Here is an 18804-nt window from a genome sequence, read left to right as displayed (position 1 = left end):
ACCTCTCGATGTCGGCCAGGTTGTGCAGGTTCTTCAGGATGCCCCTGGGCTCCCTCTTCCTCCTGCTGGCGTCTGGGCGCGGGGGCGGGGCGCGGGCGGAGACCGGGCGGAGCGAGGACACGGACGGGAGGTGGTCAGGGACAAACTGAACGAAGGGCCGCGACGGCTCGCCGTCCGGGGCGGGAGGAGGAGGAGGGGGAGGTGGAGGAGCAGGACGCTTTGTGATTGGTGGAGGAGTGGGAGGGGGTGGATGGTCACGGCGGGGGGGTGCAGGGGGAGGAGGAGGGAGGGAGGTGGCGGGGGGAGGAGGAGGAGGAGGAGGAGGAGGGTTGTCGGGCGGGTCCGGGATCATCTCCACGGTGATCTCGCAGGGCCGCGCCACCATGTAGCCGGAGCTGCACTTCCTGCGCGGCGGCGGCGGCGTGGGCCTCTGGCTAGGGGGCGGGGACTCCTCCCCCTGCGTGATGATGATGCGGGGCGGCGCGTCCGGGCCGTAGGGGCAGTCCAGGATGGACAGCAGGGTCTCCTGGCTGATCTCCAGCACGTCCAGGCCGTCGCCGGCCCTCAGCAGGACGTGGGACGGGGGGCTCCGGGGGTCCGGTCGGCTGCTCTCCTGGGAGGCCTGCTGCTCGTAGTGGCGGGCCTGCTCCCTCACCGACAGCTTGGCCTCCGCGTCGCCGTCGTCTCCCGGCCCCTCCCTGGGCGCCGGGCTCCCCTCTTGTCGCTGCACCTCCCACTGGGCGCGGTCCAGCAGGCCCCGCCTCCTCGGGCTCTCGTAGCCCTGCGACCTGCCGCGCAGGCGTGACGGCATGGTGCGGGCGTGGGCGGGGCCTCCGTCGTACAGTGGATTGGTCGTGGTCAGAGGCCGGCGGTCAGACAGGAAGGTGACGTTGCTTTCCGATTTGGGCGGGTTGCCGTGCAGCATCCCGTTGCCCCGGGCAGCGAGAGCGCGGTAGGCGAAGTTGCTCAGACGCCTCTGGCGGTCCGCCTCCTCGATAACCGACTTTTTAGCGCTGCGGCCGTTAAGAGATGGAGGTGAAGAAGAGAAAGACTTGAAACAGAGGAGAGATTAAGGGATGAAGGGGTGAAGGGCTGTTCTATTCCTGCTCCACTCTTTTGAGCTCTTAATGCTATCAGATCAAATACAGGGTTACAACTCAAGTGTGATGTCACAGGGCGGATCATTCTGGTGGTACTTCAACTTATTGAAGGCTTTTGTGATGAGGACTGGGATGAAAAGTCGGTTCACTTCTCACAAGCAATTCTGCTATAGCCATCACTCTAAGACACTTTGCCCTGAAGTCAATGAAAACAAAACATCTACCAACACGGTGATGGTGGTTTGGTTCTAGTGGAGAGGATAGGAAGGGGGGTTGTCTATAGTTGTCGACTGAAGCATTCTACCTCTACACAAAGGGAGTTTTGCTTTTCTAAACAGGTGGAAGCCAAAATGATGATGACACTGGTGTGGCAAAAACTAAAGCCCTACCTGCTTCATCAAGTCTCTTCTCTACAGAATCTCTCTTCAACGTTGCACACCCAAGCCACACCATACCACCATTCACACACTAATGTGCTACAAACTGTCAACGCTACGATCGAAGCGGATATCCCAAAGCTTTCGACCAAATGTCAAGTAAATGCCAAAGAGCTTAATTTAATTCATACATATGTTCAAAGCAAGCTGTTATCTAGAAGTGAGGCATAGTCTACAGTATGTCTTGTTTCCATAGAGATCTGGGGGCTGGATAAGGAGGAGGGGGGCGGGGCTACTTACTGCAGCCTGGATCCACAGAGGGATGAAATGAAAGACAGACAGACATGGAGACATGGAGACAGACAGACAGAGACAGACAGCTGTTAAACAGACGGAGAAGACACTGGCAGAAGAGCTTAGAGAATGTGAATGTATCCCACAAGGTCAAACTGACCCTAATAAGGTAAGTATTATGTTTTCTGTATGCAGGAGATGTTGACATAATCTTACAGAAAGCACATACACACGCGCAAACACACACACATACACATGTGGATGTACACACGCACACACACACACACACACACACTCGGGAAAACAATTCAACAATGCTTTAATGGGGTGCTGTCTGGGATCTCTCCTTTCTAGTTTCTAGTGCAGACAGAGAACATAACTGATCCAGCAGTGCATCTCTGTCCCTGTCCCTCGGAGAGCTCTGGTCCCTGTCCCTCTGGTCCCTGTCCCTCAGAGAGCTCTGGTCCCTGTCCCTCAGAGAGCTCTGGTCCCTGTCCCTCAGAGAGCTCTGGTCCCTGTCCCTCAGAGAGCTCCCCTGTCCCTCAGAGAGCTCTGGTCCCTGTCCCTCAGAGAGCTCTGGTCCCTGTCCCTCGGAGAGCTCCCCTGTCCCTCAGAGAGCTCCCCTGTCCTCCTCTCACACCAGGCATGGATCAACAGCTGCTGGGAACCCAGGCTTTTCACTCGCCATACTTTTACTCCATTATCCTGGCTTTGTGTTTAAGTCAGTAGTGGTTGTTGGTTTAAAATGCATTAAATCTAAATGACCTCACTCCCATATTGACCACAGAGATTCAGTCATGTCTAATCTAAAGACATTCAGGGTGCATTTGGGATGGTACTAAGCATGAATGTGGGATTGTTTGATTGTGGGAACGTGTCCAGGACCTAGCAAGCTGCCAGCACTGATAATCACACTGGGGAGAGAAAAGTCATTTACCACAAAATCAATTACCAAGAGAACACACCGGAACCAACCCTACTGAACACACCGGCCCCTGAACACACCAGAACCAACCCTACTGAACACACCGGCCCCTGAACACACCAGAACCAACCCTACTGAACACACCGGCCCCAACCCTACTGAACACACCGGCCCCAACCCTACTGAACACACCAGAACCAACCCTACTGAACACACCAGAACCAACCCTACTGAACACACCAGAACCAACAGAACACACCAGAACCAACCCTACTGAACACACCGGCCCCTGAACACACCAGCCCCAACCCTAATGAACACACCAGAACCAACAGAACACACCAGAAACCCTAATACACCTGGGTCTCTCCTTGGGAGTCACACTGTTGTCAACAGCTGAGCTGTGATTTGCTAGACCTTATCAACAGCTGGGCTGTGATTGGCTACGCAATGTGGTCCATGTCTCCAGGAACAGCACATCTCCAGTACGGGAGCTAACAGCTCTGCGCAGAGCAACGTGCCTTCAGTACGCATGAGCCCGTCAGAGGACCGTCCTCCAGGTCATGAGCCCGTCAGAGGACCGTCCTCCAGGTCATGAGCCCGTCAGAGGACCGTCCTCCAGGTCATGAGCCCGTCAGAGGACCGTCCTCAAGGTCATGTCTACTGCTCCCAGGGTGGCTCATGTCTACTGACCCCCAGGGTGGCTCATGTCTACTGACTCCCAGGGTGGCTCATGTCTACTGACCTCAAGGGTGGCTCATGTCTACTGACCTCCAGGGTGGCTCATGTCTACTGACTCCCAGGGTGGCTCATGTCTCCTGACTCCCAGGGTGGCTCATGTCTACTGACTCCCAGGGTGGCTCATGTCTACTGCTCCCAGGGTGGCTCATGTCTACTGACTCCCAGGGTGGCTCATGTCTCCTGACCTCCAGGGTGGCTCATGTCTACTGACCTCCAGGGTGGCTCATGTCTACTGACCTCCAGGGTGGCTCATGTCTACTGACTCCCAGGGTGGCTCATGTCTACTGACTCCCAGGGTGGCTCATGTCTACTGACCTCCAGGGTGGCTCATGTCTCCTGACTCCCAGGGTGGCTCATGTCTACTGACTCCCAGGGTGGCTCATGTCTACTGACTCCTAGGGTGGCTCATGTCTACTGCTCCCAGGGTGGCTCATGTCTACTGACTCCCAGGGTGGCTCATGTCTACTGACCTCCAGGGTGGCTCATGTCTACTGACTCCCAGGGTGGCTCATGTCTACTGACTCCCAGGGTGGCTCATGTCTCCTGACTCCCAGGGTGGCTCATGTCTACTGACTCCCAGGGTGGCTCATGTCTACTGACTCCCAGGGTGGCTCATGTCTACTGACTCCCAGGGCGGCTCATGTCTACTGACTCCCAGGGTGGCTCATGTCTACTGACTCCCAGGGTGGCTCATGTCTACTGACTCCCAGGGTGGCTCATGTCTACTGACTCCCAGGGCGGCTCATGGAGATTGTTTGAGCTGATTTGATGTTTGGAAGCTCAGGCACAAACATCCCTGTTCTTCTCTAAGATCTGATACAGTTGACGGCGGTGCTAGTCTGGTTGCAGGGTCGTCTGGTCTCAGGGTCGTCTGGTCTCAGGGTCGTCTGGTCGCAGGGTCGTCTGGTCGCAGGGTCGTCTGGTCGCAGGGTCGTCTGGTCTCAGGGTCGTCTGGTCTCAGGGTCGTCTGGTCTCAGGGTCGTCTGGTCTCAGGGTCGTCTGGTCGTCTGGTCGCAGGGTCGTCTGGTCGCAGGGTCGTCTGGTCTCAGGGTCGTCTGGTCACAGGGTCGCAGGGTCGCCTGGTCGCAGGGTCGTCTGGTCGCAGGGTCGTCTGGTCGCAGGGTCGTCTGGTCTCAGGGTCGTCTGGTCGCAGGGTCGTCTGGTCGCGGGGTCGTCTGGTCCAGGGTCGTCTGGTCGCAGGGTCGTCTGGTCTCAGGGTCGTCTGGTTGCAGGGTCGTCTGGTCTCAGGGTCGTCTGGTCTCAGGGTCGTCTGGTCGCAGGGTCGTCTGGTCGCAGGGTCGTCTGGTCGCAGGGTCGTCTGGTCTCAGGGTCGTCTGGTCTCAGGGTCGTCTGGTCTCAGGGTCGTCTGGTCTCAGGGTCGTCTGGTCGTCTGGTCGCAGGGTCGTCTGGTCGCAGGGTCGTCTGGTCTCAGGGTCGTCTGGTCGCAGGGTCGTCTGGTCTCAGGGTCGTCTGGTCGCAGGGTCGTCTGGTCGCGGGGTCGTCTGGTCCAGGGTCGTCTGGTCGCAGGGTCGTCTGGTCTCAGGGTCGTCTGGTCGCGGGGTCGTCTGGTCGCAGGGTCGTCTGGTCGCAGGGTCGTCTGGTCTCAGGGTCGTCTGGTCTCAGGGTCGTCTGGTCTCAGGGTCGTCTGGTCGTCTGGTCGTCTGGTCTCAGGGTCGTCTGGTCGCAGGGTCGTCTGGTCTCAGGGTCGTCTGGTCTCAGGGTCGTCTGGTCGTCTGGTCGTCTGGTCGCAGGGTCGTCTGGTCTCAGGGTCGTCTGGTCTCAGGGTCGTCTGGTCGCAGGGTCGTCTGGTCTCAGGGTCGTCTGGTCTCAGGGTCGTCTGGTCGCAGGGTCGTCTGGTCTCAGGGTCGTCTGGTCTCAGGGTCGTCTGGTCGCAGGGTCGTCTGGCTGGCCTGTCTGGAGCGAGGGGCTGTTACAGGGAGAGGTCAGAGGTCACTCACATGCTGCTGTCCCCCAGCTCCTGGTACAGGTTGGACGCTGCGATTGGTGGAGCCCTGGTTCCGGCCGGCAGGGCCTTCTGGATCCTGGCAGTTTTGGCGCACTCTGCCTGTTTCCTGCGGGACGTCAATAAAGTTTCATCAGTTTGAATCATTGGGAAATGCAGGTCTTTTTACTGGGTATATCATTGGCTGGTTCCCATATATGCCTTTAGTAATTTAACTTAACCTAACTGTAATAAACCACGTGTCTGATATTATACTGAAATAAATCAAGTGTCTGATATCATGCGTCTCATCAATCTGGCTCTGTAATGTACAACTGAAGGCAAATCAGTTCAAATCCATGGAGGTACTTAAGATAATAGCTTTTTTCTTTATCGCTCTCATACACATAATTCATATTCCCCTCATCCCTCATCTTTAAAGGCATGCTTCATAATGAAAACACCAGAGAGAAAGCCAGCATCCTTGTTGGTATGCCCGCGCCTGCCCAGCCCATGAAGAAGGATCCCCACGCCTCAGGAGGAGTTACTCACTCTTTGAATCTGATGGATGGTTGTGGAAGCAGCGAGGGGGAGAGCAGAAACAGAGAAACACAACAAAAACACAGTTATACAAAACATCATGCTCCTATTCTGATAATAAAACACAGTTCAAACATTAATTAAACAGGGAATATATATTAGAGGTGTATATAGAGGTGTATATAGAGGTGTATATAGAGGTGTATCCCGCAAGTGTTTTTGATTCAGTGCAGTTCTAATGTTGGCAGGTTGTTGAAGGTCCTTTTGAAAACCAACGCTCCAGGTGAAAAAACGTGCATTATTCATGCAATCCCTTTTGTCTTAGCGAGATAAGGGCAAGGACTAGGAGAACCATAGGAGAACGCCTTATCACACATCTCCACCTTCATCACCGCTGGGAATCAAATCTAAAAAGTGACATACAGTATTGTGCTCTTCTCGTCTGGCTCAGCGTGACGTCCTCTGGTTGAGTATTAAAGCAGATGTCTCAGGGCAGCAGCCCAGCAGACAACACAACCTGCTTTCTGCTCCCATTCAGTTCTTATCACCATTAGATTGTTGAAAAAAATGGCAAGATAAGAGAGAATATTTAATGGGCAAGATGGAAGCCAGCGTGGGCCGTGGGGGAGGAGCTAGCTCATACTGACCCAGCGTGGGCCGTGGGGGAGGAGCTAGCTCATACTGACCCAGCGTGGGCCGTGGGGGTGGAGCTAGCTCATACTGACCCAGCGTGGGCCGTGGGGGTGGAGCTAGCTCATACTGACCCAGCGTGGGCCGTGGGGGAGGAGCTAGCTCATACTGACCCAGCGTGGGCCGTGGGGGAGGAGCTAGCTCATACTGACCCAGCGTGGGCCGTGGGGGTGGAGCTAGCTCATACTGACCCAGCGTGGGCCGTGGGGGAGGAGCTAGCTCATACTGACCCAGCGTGGGCCGTGGGGGAGGAGCTAGCTCATACTGACCCAGCGTGGGCCGTGGGGGTGGAGCTAGCTCATACTGACCCAGCGTGGGCCGTGGGGGTGGAGCTAGCTCATACTGACCCAGCGTGGGCCGTGGGGGAGGAGCTAGCTCATACTGACCCAGCGTGGGCCGTGGGGGAGGAGCTAGCTCATACTGACCCAGCGTGGGCCGTGGGGGAGGAGCTAGCTCATACTGACCCAGCGTGGGCCGTGGGGGAGGAGCTAGCTCATACTGACCCAGCGTGGGCCGTGGGGGAGGAGCTAGCTCATACTGACCCAGCGTGGGCCGTGGGGGAGGAGCTAGCTCATACTGACCCAGCGTGGGCCGTGGGGGAGGAGCTAGCTCATACTGACCCAGCGTGGGCCGTGGGGGAGGAGCTAGCTCATACTGACCCAGCGTGGGCCGTGGGGGAGGAGCTAGCTCATACTGACAAGGGATGCAATGACATCTGTTACATGAGTGCTAGTCTCTCTCCAGACATGAGTGGTGGTCTCTCTCCAGACATGAGTGCTAGTCTCTCTCCAGACATGAGTGCTAGTCTCTCTCCAGACATGAGTGCTAGTCTCTCTCTCTCCAGACATGAGTGCTAGTCTCTCTCCAGACATGAGTGCTAGTCTCTCTCCAGACTCAAACCTTGTGTTGCATCGCTGCGCTCCTCATACTACAGCACATAATTGAGTCTGGGCCACGTCGCTGCACCAGCTGCTATTCTGAAGGCGGCGTATCAACGGTTCAGAATTGAAAGAGTGACAGGTCGTAGCAGCAAATGAGAGACGCTAGCCCAGGTTAGATGGGCGGGGCATATCTATAGGTGGGAACACCTGATCGCGAAAGTCGTTACTGATTGGTGTCGCAAGGATTCCTGCAAAACCAATGAATTGCCAGGATTTGAGCATCAGATTTTTGCATGAAGTGTCCCAGACCCATAGAGAGATCTGCAGCATGCAGTAACGTAGTTATGAAGTGTCCCAGACCCATAGAGAGATCTGCAGCATGCAGTAACGTAGTTATGAAGTGTCCCAGACCCATAGAGAGATCTGCAGCATGCAGTAACATAGTTAACGTAGCTTACGTAGCGCATCAACGAAATACCTCTCATGGGTCTGGCGTTGAGACTACATGAGCTGTGAGCCAAAATGACAACCCGAAAACATAATTTCACTCAGGAGAAACCTCCCAGAAAGCCTTTACTCCACACAAAAACACCAGCTGTTGTGATGGTGTGTGTGTGTGTGTGTGGGTGGGTGTGTTTGGTATAATGTGACCATTAGGAGCCATCTGCTGTGGGTAGTGTGTGTGTTGGTTTAGGATAACCACCCTGACCCATCTGTTATGGGTAAACACCACCCAGAAATGGGTGTTTATGTAACCCTCCCAGCGGAGTCCCTCAGCACACAGCAGAGAACGCAACCTGCTGCCGGTGGCGCGGCCGGCTGCGCTTTACAAACCTCTCACATCCCAGCGCCAGGAAACACAACTACCTCACTAATCAGGACGTCAAATGACACTGCAGCAGCGCCATATGCTGCATTATGTCTTGCGTGTCGGGATAAATGTGTGTGTTCGTGTGTGTGTGTGTGTATGTGTGTGTTTGTCTGCCAGGCAGGGGCATTAGGAGGTGTGAAGATGCACCGTGACCGTCACAATCGGCTGTGGATATTCACAAACCATTGTTAATTAATCTGCTTTCACAGAGCATGAACAGGGAAATAAGCCCAGCTGTGTATGCAGTTAGCATGGCTAATGAAGGCGAGAGAGACACAGAGAAAGAGGGAGAGAGAGCGAGAGAAAAAGAGAGAGAGAGAGGGAGAGGGAGAGGGAGAGGGAGAGGGAGAGGGAGAGGGAGAGAGAGGGAGAGAGAGAGAGGGAGAGGGAGAGAGAGGGAGAGAGAGAGAGGGAGAGGGAGAGAGAGAGAGAGAGGGAGAGAGAGAGGGAGAGAGAGAGAGAGAGAGGGAGAGAGAGGGAGAGAGAGGGAGAGAGAGGGAGAAAGAGAGAGAGAGAGAGGGAGAGGGAGAGAGAGACACTAGGCTGAATGAATATCACATTGCTTCAGCGTCAACAGCGGAGCGAGCGGAGCGGGCGAACACTCCCCTGGTCCTCTAGTCCAGAACGCCGCCCATCTGGAGACGCAGTGGGGATCCCACCCAGATCTCACATGTTTAGAATGTGCACAAAATTCCCCTCGTCCAATAAACCAAAAACATGACGCCAGAGTACGTCCAGAGCGGCTTTACACTGTGTCGGCCGTGCACTCACTGTTTGTATGTTACCATGACGATGAGGATGGCTGGGATGCAGCAGAGGATGATGATGATGGCGAGGGCGAGCAGCGCCCCCTCCGTGTAGCCCACCGCCTGGGCCGCCTTCTTCACGCTGGCCACGATGTCTGGCTGGCGGATCTCCAGGATGCGGCCCCCCTGGCCCAGGTACGGCTGGAACTCCTTGTTGATGTCTAACAGCTTCCCGTCCAGGAACCTGCGGAGAGGGAAGTCTGGTCGTCAGCTCGGACCGCGCGGCGAGCGCAGAGCGGCGAGCGCAGAGCGCCCAATCAACGCGCTGTGACACTGAAAAAACACACAGACTAGAATCCCATTCTCTTGAACCAGGTGCTGACACCTGACGCACGGCGCCTGGCGTGCAGAGATAAGACCTCAGCTCTGTTTTCCTCGCGATGGGATGTTCAGTCAAGACATGAATTATAACAAAGACAGTTTGCAACTGTCAAGGGTTCAGGTTTATGGGACAGAAATGTCTCCTGCGATGTCCTCCTGTTGCCTCGTCATGGATCAGAGACCTTCACATTGTGAGGGAGGGACTTCCTTCAGCGTTGAGCAGCCGAGACAGAGATCACTAACGATCCTCCCGACACTCCCCCCGCTGACCACCCCCTCATTACCAACCCGCACACTCATTACCACAGAAGACCCCTCCCCCTCCTCCTCCATCTCTCTCTCTCTTACATATACCCCCCCCCTCTCCTCCATCTCTCTCTCTTACATATACCCCCCCCTCTCCTCCTCCATCTCTCTCTCTTACATATACCCCCCCCCTCTCCTCCTCCATCTCTCTCTCTTACATATACCCCCCCCCCTCTCCTCCTCCATCTCTCTCTCTTACATATACCCCCCCCCTCTCCTCCTCCATCTCTCTCTCTTACATATACCCCCCCCCCCTCCTCCTCCATCTCTCTCTCTTACATATACCCCCCCCTCTCCTCCTCCATCTCTCTCTCTTACATATACCCCCCCCCTCTCCTCCTCCATCTCTCTCTCTTACATATACCCCCCCCCTCTCCTCCTCCATCTCTCTCTCTTACATATACCCCCCCCCCCTCCTCCTCCATCTCTCTCTCTTACATATACCCCCCCCCCTCTCCTCCTCCATCTCTCTCTCTTACATATACCCCCCCCCCCCCTCCTCCTCCATCTCTCTCTCTTACATATACCCCCCCCCCTCTCCTCCTCCATCTCTCTCTCTTACATATACCCCCCCCCTCCTCCTCCATCTCTCTCTCTTACATATACCCCCCCCCTCTCCTCCTCCATCTCTCTCTCTTACATATACTGTACATCATGTAATTACCTCTCCAGCTCACCAAACAAATGCTGCATGAGCAAAGAAATGTCTCTTCCACACTCCGCTCCCCCCCACCCCCGTCACCCGATGCCCCCACCCACCCCCGTCACCCGATGCCCCCACCCAGCCCCGTCACCCGATGCCCCCCCCCACCCCCGTCACCCGATGCCCCCACCCAGCCCCGTCACCCGATGCCCCCACCCAGCCCCGTCACCCGATGCCCCCACCCAGCCCCGTCACCCGATGCCCCCACCCAGCCCCGTCACCCGATGCCCCCACCCACCCCCGTCACCCGATGCCCCCACCCAGCCCCGTCACCCGATGCCCCCACCCACCCCCGTCACACTCCGCTCCCCCCCAGCCCCGTCACCCGATGCCCCCACCCACCCCGCTCTGGTGGGGAGGGTACAGCGGGCTTCTTACAAAAGCAGCAAAAATATCTGGCCTGCTTTAAAAATGAATGACACCCCCATCCAGGGCTGCTGCCTCTGAGAGCCTGGGCTGAAAGCACTTCGCTATGGAAACGATGATGTAAGAGGGCCAGGGACAGAGAGGCAGTGTGCTGCTGTCCTGGAGGGAGGCGCATTACAGGAAGAGGGGTTGACACCAAGAGAGACTTCTCTGGTTAGGAGTGTGAGCATGCACAGCAGGGGGTCCTCCAGCCGTGCGCTGCCTCTGATGTACTGAGGGAACTGTGATGTACTGAGGGAGGTCTGTGATTGCTTACTGTGCTTTGTTATATGATTCACTTAAATATCATATTCGAGACTACAGGGATAGCTAACAAATATCGGCCTACCATGTAGGCAACATCTCTGTAACTATTTGTATACTCACTTATCTGGCCCCCGGGTGATTACTGTTTTTTTTGCTTCCCTCTGGAATATGTAGGGGTGGGTCGTATGCCCTCCTCCCTTGTTCTCTGTAAAGCGCATTGTGTTGCCTCTGGGTATGAAATGCGCTATATAAATAAAGCTTTGATTGATTGATTGATACTGATAGTCATGTCTCTCTTATGAAGTATTTACCCTATGTTTATTGCTCTGTAAATGTTCTAAGCCGGTAGACAAACATACTCCAGGAGCTTGCTCGATCGCCTTGTTGAGAGGGGTCAGGGAAGAATTTTTACAGCTCACTTTTCTGGCCCCCGGGTGAAACTGTTATTTTGCTTCCCTCTGGAATATGTAGGGGTGGGACCTACCGCCATTGCTCTCTGTAAAGTGCATTGTGTTGCCTCTGTGTATGAAATGCACTATACAAATAAAGTTTGATTTGATTTGATTGGCTGTGATGTTCTGATGGAGGTCTGTGATTGGCTGTGATGTCCTGAGGAAGGTCTGTGATTGGCTGTGATGTCCTGAGGGAGGTCTGTGATAGGCTGTGATGTTCTGAGAGAGGTCTGTGATAGGCTGTGATGTTCTGAGAGAGGTCTGTGATAGGCTGTGATGTTCTGAGAGAGGTCTGTGATAGGCTGTGATGTCCTGAGATAGGTCTGTGATAGGCTGTGATGTTCTGAGAGAGGTCTGTGATTGGCTGTGATGTTCTGAGAGAGGTCTGTGATAGGCTGCACACGCCGGGGCCTCGCTGGTTGGGGGGAGGAGCCAGTCAGAGAGCCAGGAGCAGCGCTGTTCTGCGGCGTGTGAACGGCCCTCTCCCGCTGGGTGGAAGGGACTGCTCTTTCCTCTGACTGGGGTCAAAACCAACGCACTTTCCCCCCCTCCGGAGTGCTTGAACAGCGTTTGACCTGCTGCTGTCCTGCGTCTCTCCTTTCTATTGCTGCCGGTTCTCCCACTTTCTTTCTTTTTTCTCTCCATCTTCTCTCTCACCTCCCTCTCTCTCTCTTTCCTCTCTCTTTCCTCTCTCTCTCTCTCTGCCTAGCTCCTGGTGACTGACAGATCTAGTCCACCTGCAGGGGCCTCTGGAGAGATGAACCCTCCCAAGAATCAGAAGAGAGGTAGCTAAGCAGAGAGAGAAAGAGAGAGAGAGAGAGAGAGAGAGAGAGAGAGAGTGACTAAGCAGAGAGAGAGAGAGAGAGAGAGAGAGAGAAAGAGTGACTAAGCAGAGAGAGAGAGAGAAAGAGTGAGAGAGAATGAGAAAGAGAGAGAGAGAGAGAGAATGAGAAAGAGAGAGAGAGAGAAAGAGTGAGAGAGAATGAGAAAGAGAGAGAGAGAGAGAGAGAGAGAGAGAAAGAGAGAGAGAGAGAATGAGAAAGAGAGAGAGAGAGAAAGAGTGAGAGAGAATGAGAAAGAGAGAGAGAGAGACTAAGCAGAGAGAGAGAGAGAGAGAGAGAGAAAGAGTGACTAAGCAGAGAGAGAGAGAGAGAGAGAGAGAGATGAGAGAGAGAGAGAATGAGAAAGAGAGAGAGAGAGAGAGAAAGAGTGACTAAGCAGAGAGATAGAGAGAGAGAGAGAAAGAGTGACTAAGCAGAGAGAGAGAGAGAGAGAGAGAAAGAGTGAGAGAGAATGAGAAAGAGAGAGAGAGAAAGAGTGACTAAGCAGAGAGAGAGAGAGAGAGAGAGAGAGAAAGAGAGAGAGAGAATGAGAAAGAGAGAGAGAGAGAGAAAGAGAGAGAGAAGCTGAGAAAAGAGATGTGCTACATTTTCTGACTCACTGGGGACAAAATAAAGTACACTGAGCATCGATAATGGCTGGTATGTGAAAGACAGACAGGTACAGTAAGACTGAGAATGTACACTACACATTACACCTACACATTACACCTACAGGAACCGTTATGACATCCGATTCTAAATTCATAGGCAATAATATGGAGTTAGTTTTCCCTTTGCAGCTATAATAGCTTCCACTCTTCAGACACAGATGTTGGACGAGAGGGCCTAGCTCGCCATCTCCGTTCTAGTTCATCCCAAAGGTGTTGGAGGGGGCTGAGGTTAGGCCTTGTTCAGGCCAGCGATGGCTGTTCCCAAAGCGAGTCCTTCTGCCCCTCAGTGTTCTGTACCTACGCCCGGAGGACAGTAGGGTGAGGTGGTGATTGAGTGGGTGTGTGGTGTCCTGTTCTGTTGCAGTAACGATGCGTGCCATGGCCTTATTATTTAGCTCTGCGAGGTTGGGTGTGGGGAGGCCAGTTATGTCATGTTCTTCACCAGACCGCCAGATAGACAAGCGTGATTCGTCACTCCACAGAACACGTTTCCACTGCTGAGTCTAGTGGCAGCGGTCTTTACACCCCTCCATCTGACGCTTGGCATTGCGCTCGGTGATGTAAGGCCCTCTCGTCCAACATCAGTGTCTAACCTCACAAACGCTCTTCTGGATGAATGGGCTTTAATTCCCACAGACACACTCCAAAATCTGGTACTTCTGTCCATATTGTGTACATACAGTAGATCTCCTGTACATGGACAGACATGCGAGACTGAGAATGGACACACAGTAGATGGACAGTTGAGACTGACAGGTCTGACTCACTTGAACAGCTCCTGGCGGGAGATGGCCCTGTTGGTCAGGGGGTCGATGGCGTAGACCATCAGGTCTGACTTGCTGTAGTCCTCAAGCTCATACCCGTCGCCGTGACGACGAGCCCCGATGGCCTCCACGATCACCTTGGCGCCGGGAATCTGGTCCTGGACGTAGCGCTCAAGTATTCTGGGGGGATCAGGGGTCAACCAAGGGGTTAAAGGTCAGGTCATCACTGTCACCAGGACTAGCACCCAGAGCCCAGAACCAGGACTAGCACCCAGAGCCCAGAACCAGGACTAGCACCCAGAGCCCAGAACCAGGACTAGCACCCAGAGCCCAGAACCAGGACTAGCACCCAGAGCCCAGAACCAGGACTAGCACCCAGAGCCCAGAACCAGGACTAGCACCCAGAGCCCAGAACCAGGACTAGCACCCAGAGCCCAGAACCAGGCATCCCTGGGACAGCACCAGGACTAGCACCCAGAGCCCAGAACCAGGACTAGCACCCAGAGCCCAGAACCAGGACTAGCACCCAGAGCCCAGAACCAAGCATCCCTGGGACAGCACCAGGACTAGCACCCAGAGCCCAGAACCAGGACTAGCACCCAGAGCCCAGAACCAAGCATCCCTGGGACAGCACCAGGACTAACCAGCACTGATCACACCCAACTTTTAAAAATATTGATTAGTTAAGTTTTAGTTTTTAGTTAGTTTAGACTTCATTGTGCCCAAGGGGGGTATTCTTTTCCACAGCACTGTACATTACAGGACAAACATTACATACAACTGCACACAGTAATACAATACAATAACACAGCCATACTAGAAATGGTGCTCTGAGAGCACAGACCTCCGCCCCTGCCTGAATGCATGTGATTTGGATCTGCTCCAAAATGTAATGGGTTCTAAGGTGTCCCATGATGCACCCCTCCAACGAGTTTCATAAAAATCAGTTTGGTAGTTTTTGCGTAATCATAGCCCAAAAAATGAATGGAGGTGAATGGCCGGCCGTGTTGGGGCAGCCTGTGGACCCGACCCGTGCTTTGGATCTGCTCCAAAGTTTAATGGGTTGTAAGATGGACCTTGCTACACCCTTCCACCGAATTTCGTGAATATTGGTCCAGTAGTTTTGTGTAATCCTGCTAAAAATCGTATACACGCACACCACTGAAAACATTGCCTCTTGCCCTGCGTTGTTGCTGGGGTGGAGGTAACAATGACAACAACATACTGTACAATGACAACACCAGACACCATACATACTGTACAATAATAGGTACTGTACTGTCCACACTCAGACCGGCTCAGCGTGGCCTGTTGTTCAGGGCAGCGATGGCTGTTCCCAAAGCGAGTCCTTCTGCACCTCAGTGTTCTGTACCTACGCCCGGAGGACAGTAGGGTGAGGTGGTGATTGAGTGGGTGTGTGGTGTCCTGTTCTGTTGCAGTAACGATGTGTGCCATGGCCTTATTATTGACTGTAGCTCTGCGAGGTTGGGTGTGGGGAGGCCAATTATCCATCCCATTGGTGCTGCGTGTGAGTTCAGCCCGGTTGGTAACGGACAACATGCTGAAAAGCAGGTGGAGCAGTAGAGAAGGATGGGCGGGATAATGCTGTAATTTATGCTCTAATTAATGCTATACTAATTGATGGGTGTGTTGTCAAAGCTGGGAAGAGTCACTTAGTACATACGTAAAGCAATGGATAGGTCAGTCCAGGTGGAACAGAGTCTGTGGAGTCTGCAGCTGATTGGCCCGCCCTCCTCACCAGAGACCCCCTGAGCTCTGTGAGACCGGGCGAGCGAATTGGCTGGCTGACCAATCAGTCATTCTAATAGCCCAATCAACACAACACAAGTCAACAGACTCTGCAGGTGTGGAGGGCGTGAGCCGCTCACCACCCACGGATGGATTTAAAAGCACCAGAAGCCCAAGCCTGAGAATGTCTCCCAGCACTGCTGGACACAACAGAACAAACAAGCCTGTGAACGCCGGTCGATATGTGCTGGTATATGTGCCACTCTGTTCTGCTGTCCTTCACTTAGTGACACAGTAGGTGAAATGTTGTTTGAGACGATGCCAGCCTCCCTCTCTCACACGTTCAGTTTCTGAGAAGTCAATCGTAGACTGATAGACCTTCAGTTCCCATCCAGAATTAGGGTGTATTCAAAACTGGACCTGCATGCACATTATATGGGTACCATGTACAATGAAATGCTTAGCTGTGTCCAACGTGTCGCTCGAACACATTTTTTATTTGGCCTTTATTTATACAGGAAAAATCTCATTGAGACACAAGGTCTCATTCACAAGAGAGACCTGGCTGTGACCATGAGATTGTGGCCGGAACTGTATGTGCCACAGGTTTAGGTGAGGGACAAACATAACATGACCACAACCATCAAGACTGTGACAAAGGCTACGGCCGAAACGTTGTTGACTAAACTCTTTTGCATCCAGACCTGAGAGTATGATTTCTTCATTTTCTAGTCTATTTCCCGCTACCAGCACCTCCCTCAATATTCTCGCTGTGCACTTTCTTCTATTTGCTAAACAAACATAACATGCCATACCACAACTATGTAGGGACAAACATAACATGACCACAACTATGTAGGGACAAACATAACATGACCACAACTATGTAGGGACAAACATAACATGACCACAACTATGTAGGGACAAAAATAACATGACCACACCTATGTAGGGACAAACATAACATGACCACAACTACATGGGGACAAACATAACAGACACAACTACGACGAAAGGAGCACATAGTCAATAACTGGCTGAAGTGCTTTTAAACCTGAAAACATTTTCTTTTCCTTCTTTTTTTTTCCTCCTCAGAGGCTGTTCAGTAAGGGCTACAGGAAGTCCATCTGAAGTCCAGTCACACCTGAACATTGATAGAAGGTATTCTTACCCAATGAGCTGCTCTTTATTCTCTTCCACCACAGTGGGCGGGACGTTGGACACCACCACCTGCATGTCTAACGCGTTGACCACTGACACCTGGGAAAAGCAAGGGAGAGAGACAGAGAGACGAGAAAGAAGGGGAGATAGAGATCAAGAAAGAAAAGGGGGAGGGGGTGTTTGAGACAGAAAGGTTGTTGTTATTGTAGAGGGAGAGTGAGAGTAAGTGAGAAAGAGAGAGAGGGAGAGAGAGAGAGAGGTGTGTGTGTGCGTTTTTGGAGGACAGTTCTCGCTCACCACCACATCAGCACTGTTGCTCAGGCCGGCTCCATAGTCGTCCGTGGCGATGACCTGGAAGGTGAAGTATGACCGGCGCAGGTTGCGGTACATGATGGCCGACTTGATGAAGCCCGTGTAGCGCTCGATTACGAAGGGGTCCAGGTTCTCCGCCGTGGGAGGGATGATCAGACGGTACTCCATGGAACTGTAGTTCCCTGTGTCTACATCTGTGGCCTGGCGCGTGCACACAGACACAGAAGAACACACACACACACAAGAACAATCAAGCACAGATTAGTAATTTGGAACATTTCAAATAGCATTTGACCCAGGTCTACTTTTGACACACCTACTCCATCCAGCACCAATTACATGACATTTAAATCATTTATTTAGCGTTGTGTCTTAAGGGTAGGCAATGATGAACAGGGGCCTCATTTATAAACGTTGCGTAAGTACAAAAGCGTGCGTTACCCATGCTGAGCAACTTTCTACGCAACTTTCGGTATTTATAAAAAACGAGCTTAACGATAAGTTGGCGGAAGGTGTGCGTAACTCTACGCACACTCCGACCCTCCCGTAACTACGATAAGGTCGTTTCTGGAGAAAGGGGAAAAGGCGACTCCGATGGCAGAGGGATGAAACTCGGGAAAGTCTGCGACACACATGACATATTGAATAATAAATACATCGGTCGCTGCAAGAAACCCTCCAATGTGAATCATAGTAATGATTCCGTATGTCGATGGACTACAACTATAAGGCCTATACCGCACCAAACAAATGTTGCATTCGGCGTTGAAGTATATTTATTCAGTTAATCATTTATTTAGTTAATTATTCGTATGTTTAATTATCCACCTATTCATTCGTTAATATATTTATGTATTTATAGCCTATATTTGATGCGCTTCGTCGCACAGGTGTAACCGGTTGAGCTGACGAGTGAACGAACTCACGGCCGGGTCGCTGCACACCTGCCACCACTGATCACCCTCCTCTGCTGCTACAAGAACCCCGCTTTTCCTTCCACTCGTCGCCAGATCTTCCCATAGAATCACCTGGCAAGTTAACCGCAGATCGCAGCCTGTATATATATGATGGGCATGTTTCTCTGTCTCTCTGTGCTCCGGCCTAATCCTATTTTCTCTGTGTTCCCCCCAGGATCCTACCAAGTGTGTGCGCCCGGCTTGCCTGCTCTTCAGCCCTGCTCCAACCCGCACCCCGCCTGCCCCCTCACCGCCATCTCGGGATATACTACCTCCCCAGGCGCAACACCACGGAGCGCCGCTTTTGCCAATAAGACGCCCAGCGAGGCATTACATTCCTCCATTGCCGTGCATTTTGCTTCCTGACAAACCCACCGCCTCACAATGCTGCTGCAAAGAAACCTCAGATCTGTCGTACAGTTAAATTGGGGATACTTGCCTTAAGTAGTCACTATAGGCCTACATGTTTGCATTGTTATGGATGTCATTGTAAATTGACCCGTTTATACGTTGATAAGTTAGGACTTTTATTCATGGGCCACCCTGTGAAGCATTAGGCTACGTGCAATATAGATCCAAACCCCATTACCCATGCAACAACACTATAGGCTTATAATGATTATCAGTTTGGATATAAGCAGCCACCTAATAAGGCCTACCGCACTAAACGAATGCCAACATAGCCTGCATGATAGATAATTCATTATAATCTCAATGGGACCACTCAGGCCTAACAGGTGCTCTTATCA

The 18804-nt window shown here is 53.0% G+C and overlaps 1 protein-coding gene across 1 annotated transcript in view; it reads right to left on the bottom strand.

The window, feature by feature from the left end:
* Positions 1-18804, bottom strand: part of LOC311325894 (protocadherin-15-like) — a gene marked incomplete at both ends in the record, with an annotated part of 380555 nt that overhangs the window by 17375 nt on the left and 344376 nt on the right. Inside the window, 7 exons of the mRNA XM_084458712.1 lie at positions 1-145; positions 359-1013; positions 5396-5509; positions 9133-9351; positions 13881-14057; positions 16798-16886; positions 17085-17300. The exon at positions 1-145 is cut by the window's left edge and continues 301 nt beyond it. Coding sequence (XP_084314838.1) covers positions 1-145; positions 359-1013; positions 5396-5509; positions 9133-9351; positions 13881-14057; positions 16798-16886; positions 17085-17300 — 1615 coding nt within the window. The remainder of the gene's footprint in view (positions 146-358; positions 1014-5395; positions 5510-9132; positions 9352-13880; positions 14058-16797; positions 16887-17084; positions 17301-18804) is intronic.

The sequence above is a fragment of the Borostomias antarcticus genome (genome assembly GCF_949987555.1).
Source record: "Borostomias antarcticus genome assembly, chromosome: 25".
Taxonomy (NCBI): domain Eukaryota; kingdom Metazoa; phylum Chordata; class Actinopteri; order Stomiiformes; family Stomiidae; genus Borostomias; species Borostomias antarcticus.
Note: the sequence above shows the minus strand (reverse complement) of the source record. Positions and strands in the feature narration are given on the sequence as shown.